The 10,732-nt window shown below is 38.2% G+C and overlaps 1 protein-coding gene across 1 annotated transcript; it reads right to left on the bottom strand.

Moving 5' to 3' along the window:
• Positions 1-4,711: 4,711 nt before the first annotated feature.
• LOC105055017 (18.9 kDa heat shock protein) lies at positions 4,712-5,464 on the bottom strand. The gene has a single exon (XM_010936704.4). It carries the CDS (start codon positions 5,354-5,356, stop codon positions 4,892-4,894), a length of 465 nt encoding a protein of 154 aa, XP_010935006.1. The 5' UTR covers positions 5,357-5,464; the 3' UTR covers positions 4,712-4,891.
• Between the last annotated feature and the right edge of the window lie 5,268 nt (positions 5,465-10,732).

The following is a 10,732-nucleotide window of genomic DNA, read 5'->3' as shown; positions in this document are numbered from 1 at the left end:
TGCCTGACAGAGAAAAAACTGTCAGATGTCTGTGACATCTTTCGATTGATATCGAAGTATGTTAGGGAGAGATGTTCGAGCTGATCGAATGAATAGATACTCTCCGATTGAAGTTTGGAGTACTATGTTCGGATAATTTTTCTGAGGATGACCGAAAAGGCGATGCAGAAGAGGGTATTGGATGCCCCTTGAAGAAGCATGAAAGCTCTGTAGCTCTCGAGATGGTCTAGCAGATCGATGGAGCCATCATACGGTTACACTTGTGGCATCTTGAATCGATCTGAAATTGATTCATCAAGAATCCATCGAGAGAAGGGTGGACGGATGCTGACGTCGAGCTCATCAGTAGGATCTCGATTGTTTGCTTGGAGCCGATTCAAACGACAATCAAACTCCTTCAGTCTGAGATCATTTTCATCCAACTATTGCTGAGATTCATTGGGACTCTTGAAATATCCAGGGGTAGAACCTTTCCTTGAAGAAGATCGTGATGGGGATCGCGGCCTCTTCCCCTTGTGTAAAGCTCATCGAGGGGAAGAGGGCCGGCGATCACCGAAAGTGGCACGTAGAGTACGTCGAGAGTCAGCTTGTGGCGATCGTCGGATGGATTGAAAAGCCGTCTGATGAAAGTGTCGAGACAAGTGGTGGGATGGAGAATAGGGCCGGAGACTCTGCCTAAAGGGTACATCCCACGATGCCGAATCCTCTATCCACCATTGCTGCTGTTGCTGCTACTCCGCAGTCTGCTGGAGACTATGGACAGCCTCCGTCAATACTCTAACTTGCTGCATCAAGGTGGCAACCTATTGTTGGTCTGTTGTTTCCTTTGATCGTGAGGCACTCAGCTCTCCGAAAGTCATCAAAAGTGTGTCGCATCGCGATGAGTGTCAATCGAAACTAAGGAAAGCATTTTGCACTCTCATCTTGGTCATTATAACTCTTGAAAGGATGTTTCTCCCTCCTACCTGGCGTGACAAACTGTTGTGGCTCATCTCTGATGGGATAGTCAGATCGTCGTATCAGAGTGTCGAGTGGCAAAGAACTAGTGGAGAAGGACCACTCATCGGGAGAAGACATAGTCGAGAGGGTCGAGAACAAGAGTGAGGGCTCATGGTGCATTGAATGGAGGTAGGGTCAACTCAGACTGGATGAAAAGGTCTGCCGGTGGTGTCTGGTGACAGTCGAAAAATCTGCAAATATAGCTTTCGTCGGAGATGGCTTCGGCAATGACCTTTCGATGTTCAAATCAGTTTTTAGCTCAAAAGGTGGAGGAGTGAGCAAGGCAGAGTTTCGGGCCCTGAGTACTTGAGTATGCATACCTCCTGGAGATCTTCTCTTACTTCCATTTATAGAGAGAACAGAATAAAGAATGAAAGGATGGGAGAGCATTCCAATAATGTCCAATCATATGGAGCCATATAAGGGCATCCTTAAATGGCCCCATCAGCAGGTGTGTCTTTTGTCCGGTGCATCGGTGCTTGCGGCAATGGGCCTTATCACGCGCATGTGGCATAATTAATCACTTTGTGGTGTCCTATAATGGCGCATGGCAGACCGTTTAGAGTATGATCTCAGGATGATGTGACTTGATGTGACTCGATGGGATTGTACAGTGGCCACACTTGATCGTCGGCTGTTTGGCCGATGTCGATATCCAGGTCGGTCACTAGCCTGAGCAAGATGAAAAAGATTGGAAGCAGTTCGAGGTGAGTAACCCACATGCCAGCAGTCCCAGGCTCGTCAAGTAGATTTGAAGTGTCAGATCGGTAGATGACCGATCTGAAGCACCAGGCACTATAGGCAGCTGAAGAACCCGATCTCTGGACCAGGACTATCGCGACAGACAAGTACATTGGTTTCTCATCGGTGCCATCGGAGAAACAGGCCAGTCGTTGGCCGATGTAGCCTTTAACTTGGACAATGTCGCTAGGTCCAGATGATGTTAAGATCGAACTTCTGCCGACCTCAGCTTTCAGACAAGATCGACCTCCCAATGAGGCCGGTTTCCGGGAGATCATGATCTTCTGATGAGGTCAGCCGTCTGGTGACCCCTGCTTTGCACCGAGACTGGCTTTATGATAATCTCTACGATCTGGCTCCGCATCGGTAGCTGTACATCGATGTTATCCCAATGACATCAGCTTTTATCAAGGTAGGTCTCCAATCGAGATCGATTGGATAAGGTCGGTTCAGTGACAAGGACCTATCTCAATAAATATTAAATAGTTTTAAAATTAAAAAGTGATGACTTCTCTGCTCGATTGAATTTTTAGATATTTTTTCCTTTAAAAAAAAATTGATATTTATACCCATAATGTACTTCCTCTGCAAAAGGACAGAGAGATATGTAGGGATACCTACCTAGAATAATTCATATGTATTACAAATTTTATCAGGAAAAAAAAAAAAAAACAGCAGCAGCAACATGGAGACAATTTATGAATATGGATTAAAAAATAGGAAACAAATTGGAAGCCTCTCTGTTCGTGTCATTTTGCCGACGTCCTCTCCTTCCATTCCCATGCCAATTTTGCCTCAAAACTTTGTAGCGCCAGCTTCCTCTCCCTCGCCTACCAACTTGGAATCCAAGAACAAGCTCAGAGATGGACTGGGAACAGGGAAAACCGAGGAAGAGACCTAAATTCAAGAACCTTGAGGTAATAGCATCTCTCCGTGGGAAATTATGTGAAAGTTTCCCCGTATATATATTGGCTATCATGTTTGAACTAGTCCTGGCACATAAGGCTCTTGAAAACTTAATTATGAAACATAACTGAGTCTTATTTATAACTTCAAAGTAGCCCTCGAAGGCTGAAAGAACCGCGACTTGTTGAAACTTGGTTATAAATTTTACAATTAGCACCCTATATGGTTTAAATATTGAACATAAGTAAGTCCTGTCAACTTTGGACCAGTCTCGGCGATGGGGTTGCTGGGACTAGTTCAAACACTGCATTAGGAATTTTATAGGTAATACATCACTCAAGTATTAAATGTAAATCAGTGCTGTTGATTGCGGCTCGTCAGCTCTCTGATTGCTGGGACATGTTCAAACTTCAAACTTAAGAGATGAATGTTACGTTTAACTCCTTATACAATGTCAATATTCTAAGACTTGATATTTTCAAAGGCATTTTTCCCTTTTCCCCCTCTTGAGAGAAAGTGACAGCCATTATCTAAGCCATATTCCTTGCATGAAATAGCACCTTTTTTGTCTCCTGCATTGTGGTCCACATCGCTTAAAATGATTTCCATTTGAGTAGTCATGCATCCTGAAGTAATTATAATCCCAGCAATTATAAAAAGAATAAGTCGTGTTAGGGTTTTGGAGTAGTCATTCCAAACTTAATTTCAGCCTGCAAGTAATGATTTGGTTTGGACTTAGGTTCTAGTCGACTGGGATCTAGGAGGACCTGACTATAAGTTTAAAATTTAAACCCAAAGGAATCCACTCTGTAGGTGAGCTCGGATTGGGTTGAGTCTTCCTTAATAAGGTTAGGTCGGGTTTGAATATAATATAGGAGGTTACATCCAAATGCGATAAACTAGTGCTAGCCAAGTCTAATTGGATCCATTTTGATTTGACAGGATCAGGTCTAACTATCAAGTTCCATATCCAACAAAATTGGAATTTGAATCATTTTCACATAGACCCCTGCCAAATCCATGGAGGTTTATCATGCTTGCTTGTTGGTTAGATCTACTGTAAAAAAGAGAACTTTGTTTCTGATATAAGCTGAGTGTGATGCGCAATGGATTTTGATATTTGAGTTTGGAACAAGATTCTGATGAGATGATTTGCTAATGATTTAAGAAGTCTTCATACTTTGATCATGGTTCCTAAAGATCAACCTTTCTCACACTTATTTTCTTGCTAACACAAGATAATGAATTGAACTTTGATATTGAAAAGAATATATATTACAGGGATAAACTAATTTCTTTTTTCTTTTTTTTTTGAGAAAAAGGGAAGCAGAGAGTGTGCCATTCGGCTTTTATTGCTAAAATTATTTACATAGGAGAGAGTAGAGCAGGGATAAACTAATTTCATAATTTATTTTTACATGTTTAATTAGTTTTTTCATGATGTGTTTTTCTTATTTTTCACCCAATAACCAGAGAGAGAGAGAGAGTCCCATGGATAGTGTTTGATAGTCCTTTTGGTACTCTTGGAATAGGAATACAAATTCTCCTAAAATAGCTATTTCCTAAATTAGTGTTTGGTTGGAAATCTACGGAGCCCATCGGGAATATGGCAGTGTTATTCCATAATGTAGAATAAACTGTAATTATTTCTCATTAAGGAGTTAGAATAAGCTATTCTATGGTCCAACATGGAATAGCTTATTCAAGATAGATGGGAATAAGGTGTAATTAATGTACAATTAATGCTTGTTGACCAGACTAGCTAAATCTATGGGGCCTATCAGGAATATATCTAGTGTTTGGGGAATAAATAGGAATAAGCCATTATTCCATCGGGAATAAGGGCAACCAAACACTACCATAGTGAATCACATGATTAAGAATAAGATACCAGGGACCACTACTGATGGTCTTCTACTCTCCATTTACTTTCAGGAATTAGCCTACATTACGCACACATACACACATAAAGCATCCATATCATTACTAGTAGCGATCAAAGTATACGACTCATGTCTATGCTCGAACTGAGCTTGCAAGGAAATCTGTCCAAAGAAAATAAAAAGCAGACAAGTAAATAGAATATTCCATTCAGTTTATCTTACAGCACTCTTCCATGTACCATGCTGCACCTTTATTTTTTTCCAAGCACACCAAGATTCCGATATCTAGCAAACCACATAGATGATCACTTGATACAACTATATATATTACGTGATACGTATAAAGCAGCAGAGGTATTAAGTTAGTCTGTAATCTGAATAAACCTCCCGCGAACCTTCTTCTCTTGATCCTTGGGTACAGTCACTGTAAGAACTCCATCCTCAAGAACAGCCTTCATGCGTTCAATACTTGCATTTGGTGGTAGTTTCACACTACGAAGGAACCTTTCAGCGCTCCGCTCGACATGGTGCCACTTATCACCCTTCTCTTCACTCTCTTTAGTCCTCTGCCCACTTATCTTCAGGATCTTCTCTTCTTCCACTTCTATCTTTACTTCATCTTTCCTCACCCCCGGGAGGTCAGCTATAAAGACATGAGCATCCTGAGTTTCCTTCCAATCCATACTGGCGGTAGCATTAACCGATGAGATTGCGGCGAGCGTGGTGGCAAGGGATAGACCTTCGAGGGGATCCCATATGTCAATAGAGATGGGCTCAGGGTTGGTGTGTTTTGTGGGCTTTCGACCGAAGAAGCTACTGAGGGACATGTTTGTTGTCTTAGAAATTGTATACAAGCTAGTTGCAGATGGGATGATCCTACACGGTTAGCCAAGGGAGTTGGCTGATCTATTTATAGGGAGGAGAAATATGTTATAGGGATCAAAACTTCATGGGTAGTTTCTAGGATTTTCTTGGTTTTGCTTCTGATACTTAGATGAAGTTTGTCATTCATCCTTGCTTCTGATACTTACGAAGATTGCTTTAGTTAAAGTAAAGAATAATGTCTTCTTTTTTTTTATGAAAAGGTAAAGAATAAGGCCACGATCAACAGACAGCATAAATCTCTCTTTTCAGACAAAAAGGGGAAAAAGAAAAGATGCATAGTTTTTATCCGTATTATGCATATCATTGTATCATTGCTCGTTGATCTTGATATGAGAAGTATATAGAAATTTTCATCAAATGATCAACAACGGAGTTTTTTTCTTCTTTTTTCCCCCCCGTTGATAACACTGGAGATGTTTTTCATGAACTCAATTCTTATATCACTCACCAGATCTCTTTATTTTCTACTGCAATTATTGTGCAACACTCACTAAGAATATTTCATGAATAATTATGAGAATTATGTATCATCCAAAGAAGAAAAAATATAAGAGACAGTACATTAAGTTTTTTAAGATTTTCCTTTGCTGGAATAGATATGCCACTTAAGGAACTACTTTCTCAAGTAGCCCTCTTTTTTCAGATGAAGTGGAACCCACACACTTAAGATTCCCATTCCCTGGCGGTAAACGGCAAATCAAGGGATAGCATTCATCTTTAAAAGTTCTCCATGGATAAAACGTTACTCTTGTGGAGAGAGAATCTGGCAAAAGAGCTTGACATCTAAGTTTAGAATATTCATATGCTTTGGAGATAGAGGGAATGGTATTCCCCACTCATATAGTGCAACTTTACTGATGGGAATATGCCTTTTTGTTTGGGGATTTCGGGTGAAACAATATGGATGCTACTTCAGCAAAAATTAACTGAAACGAGCAAGACAAGTTTAGTTGTTTTTGGGAAAACTCCTGGAGGTGGCATCAGTAAATGATTCGGCCAACAAAGAAACCACTGACAAAGCAAAGCCATCATAGTTTTTTTTTTTTTTTAAATGAAATCATTAATTGAAGAAATATACATAGATATGTTTCTGTGTGTGATTACCATTTGTAGGATCAATGCCCAATTTTTCTTTCAATCAACAAAAAAATTATCACAAAATCAATTTACATTGCTGAGATGAATCAAGAATGATGTTCGAAGTTTCACGATTCTAACAAAATCGGCATCCATCCTTGTGAATGTGAAGCTCCATGATAGTTGTGAGAATTTATGCAGGCATATATTTAGTTTCACATCAGTTATTTATTAAAAAAATCTTGAGCACTTTTACAGAAGCAAGAAACCCAAATAATACTTTCCGAATAATTTTTTTGAGTGAAGTTCTACGTCAGAACCTATGCAAACGTATATTTAGTCCGATATCGATTATTCACCGAAGAAATCTTGGATATTTATACAAATCAAAAAATCAAAATAATACCTTCTGACTAGTCTTTTTGGATGAAATCCTGAGTTATTACGATAGTGCGTCAACTCCTTTCTTTAAAGATATTTAGATACAATGCTCCGCTACATTTGATAACCATAATGCCTATAAATCTAGACATGTCAATCAATGTGTGCACACATATGTAAATATTAATTCCAAGTGTAAAATGTTCACAGCTTAGTAACTTTTTGTAATTATAATTTACTGAACTTACTGTAAACTTGATCGACCTACTTGGTGTTACAATGATATACCCCCATTTTTATCTTTTTTTCTTCCTGCCTTCCTTCAGAATTCAATTTGTGACTGCTCTGCATTACGCTGGATCAATAGTATCACCACATCTTCACTGCAACAGACAATTAGGATTTGTAACAAATATATGCTCATATAACTGAAAGCTCATTCAATTCATTGATAATACTTGTACAGAAAATATATCTTGCTTTTTATTACAACTATATAATTTGAACTCTGCATTCACTGCCCTCTGCTCGTCTAAAGGAATTAAAGTCCTTGACAATGTTGGACTCTTTGCCCTGAATTAGCTCCACATTCCTCATCTTGTTAAGGTGCTCCACAATGAGTCTGAAATGTTGTTTGCAATATCATGTGCCGAATTCCACGATATACCATGGCCAGTGACTCTGGTCATGAACTTTCTGAAGTCCATGCCTAAAATTACAGCAGTGTGCTGGACCATGAGTGCAAGAATATTATTCATCTGCAAGCATAGATAATGATTGGTTAATGTCTACATAATCTTGATAACGGTTACATGAAGGAAAAAAAAGGTAAAAATAAAAATAAAATCTTTGCATGGTCTATTTATTGTCCAAATATCACACATATACAACAGCAAGCATGGATTATAGATAGCAACAACTAATAACATATGTAACAACTCATGATACCCAAAGAAGTAGATCCTACAATCTTCATGCCCCTGATAAGAGTATGAGTGAAACTCTATTCCTATTTGCATCTATGTTTCAAATGCAATCAGCACTGCCTAAGCTCAAGGAGACAAGTGCCAAATCTGCCTTTCATTATCACATGGAAACAAAAATAATATAAAATATTTCAAAAGAAATTCTATTTTTGAGTATAACGAAAAGGCAAAAGCCCACCCAATTTATTTCCAAGAATGCAGATCAAGGTAACAATAGCATTGGGAAGACAATTCCAATCTTTGTACAGGCGCAGGCCCACAATAGTTGCTCCATCACTAGATGGCTGTTTTTGCAGGAAAATTCTATTATTCCTTGCTTTCCAAAGTGTCCAGCACATCATGAGCACAAGCTTGTTCCAAGCTTCTATGTAAGCTTTGTTAACTTCTTTTGTTCTCCAAGAAGTCCAAAGGGATAATAATAAAGAGGGATGACCTCTGAATCTGATCTTTACCTTGAGCCTGTTCCATATCTGTCTAATAAAGGACAGTGTAAAAAGACATGATCATTGGTCTCTGCCCTTTGATCACAGAAGCAGCATCTTGAACTCACATTAATCCATCCCTTCTTAACAAGGATCTCTCCCCTTGTTTTATAATCAAGAACTTAGTTTATAAAATCAAGAAAATTGTAATTGTACTGCTAAACGCTTGGAAGAAACTAATGTGGGCAAAAGAAATGACAGCAGTAGCCCCAACTGGGCTCCCCCATGATCAGATCTTTAACCCAAGTTTTAACTCTAGCTGTTAAGTATCCAGTCCATAAGAGATATGATGTTTCAGTTAATTTCTCAGATTTATATGCATAATGATGCACATCAGATATGTGACTGCACATGCATGTGCTCCATAATTGCAGTGTCCATCATGATCTTATTTAGAAGAACCCTCGCAGCCTTGCAAAATGAGTATCTTATTGCAAAATTAGCTGAGAAAGATCATTTGGTCAAGGAGTATGTCCTAGAGGAAACACAGATTGTCAGCAGACCTACATTTAGAGAGTGCATGTTGATATTAATTAGCTTTACTTGGATAAGAATCAGAATTTATCTTGACAAAGTTAGTAGCCAATGCAACATTTAAACTGATAATCTCTAATAGTCCTTTGACTGAGCATCAAAACAGTCCACCTGTGGACCTACAAAAATGACAAAAACAGTCTGTAAGATTAAACACTTGTATGCAAATTAACTAGAAGGCTTATTCTACAACCAAACTCTCTTTGGGCCTCTATCATGATTGCTAATTAAGTATAGATTTGAGGGAAACTGGTCAATCTATGATTTATCAAATTAAGAATGCCTCTTCTCTATTTTTAAACTGGTGGCTAAATCTAGGAAGGTGATTGCTGCTATTTTTGATGGGCAATAGATCATGGCAATTCCATAAATGTGCTAACTAAGCCTTGGCTTTCCGACACTTCAATCTCAAAGACAGCGTCTTCAGTGCCAGCCTTCAAGGCGGGTGCCGGTGAGAGACCACCAGGGATGGGCACTTCTAACCACCACCATCCCCCATCAAGTTATGTCGGTTAATATAGGTGAGCTCACAGCAGCAATAGGAGGCATTAAGGATTTTCCTATCAACCTTACAAGTTTATAGTTTGTGGTTAGAAGGTGACTGCACCACCGTGCTTGCTTGAATTCTTGGGAACAACTCCTCCCATCGTTCTTGGTACCTCATGGTTGTGCTTATTTAGAGATGGCAACAGATTCGATACGAGTCAGATTAGCCGATATTCATATCTATCCCACAATTACAAATCTAATACTCATACCCACTTTATTATATCCATCTCCAGTTGGATTGGATCAGATTTTTGGACCACATCGGATCGAATTGAATCAGATATATATATATACAACTATTATAAAATAATTATCATTTTAAAATGAAGATACAGATTAAAATTATATTGAATCAGATTGAAAGTGGAATATATTATTATCTGACCTAAATTTTTTTTGGATATATATTTTTTTTAAAATCCGTACTTACCTTAGATCCTAATTAGATCAGATCAGATCAGGTACCCAGCATGTCGGCTAAAATTGCCATCTCTATGCTCAATCCTATTGGCAATGGTTTTATATGTGTATAAGGAAGACAATCAGCCTATCAATTGACTCGCTAACTTTGATTCCTCCCTTTTTGCCTCAACAATCTTCATTTTATCTTGCTAGAGTTGATGCTTGTTGTAATTCATTATCTCATTATTAAGCGGCTAGTCAAAAAATAAATAAATAAATAAATAGGTGCGCGTGAACATAAATAATTTGTAAAGATTGATTCAAAGCAAAGCATTAAAAATAAAGTTTTATTATTTAAAAAATTTTATAAAAAATCTTCATGATACCTATCCAAGCTCTCCAAATTAAAAAAAGGAGACAAAGAAATCATACTATTTCCATGCATAATAGTGGTCGATAAATAACTGGTGGTCATCATTAAGATGGAGGGAAGAAGAACAAAGAAATTATGATGATAAAAGTCTCCATCCATGCTCTAATCCGAATCTAATCATGACCGAGAGAGAGAGATAAAAGGGAGCTAGACCATCTGTGAGATCTATCCTAAGCTTCCATAGCTGATGGCTGATGAGAGAGGATCAGAAAAACATAATTGTTATTGGAGACTGATAAATATGAAAATAATTTATTATCCTCCTAGGGATATATGCTTTTGAGTTTCCTTATGGAGAGTATAGATGGGATTTTGTTTCTGATCTATATATCTACAACATGCCAAATGAATGCTTGCTTGTTGATGGTATTATCATGTTAAGGCCCACCCTTTTGAATTTCCATAATAACTAAGGAACACTCATTAATAATATATTTTAAAATTTGTTTTCTTGTATTTCTATACAAATATATT

This window comes from Elaeis guineensis, chromosome 12 (genome assembly GCF_000442705.2).
Source record: "Elaeis guineensis isolate ETL-2024a chromosome 12, EG11, whole genome shotgun sequence".
Taxonomy (NCBI): Eukaryota; Viridiplantae; Streptophyta; class Magnoliopsida; order Arecales; family Arecaceae; genus Elaeis; species Elaeis guineensis.
Note: the sequence above shows the minus strand (reverse complement) of the source record. Positions and strands in the feature narration are given on the sequence as shown.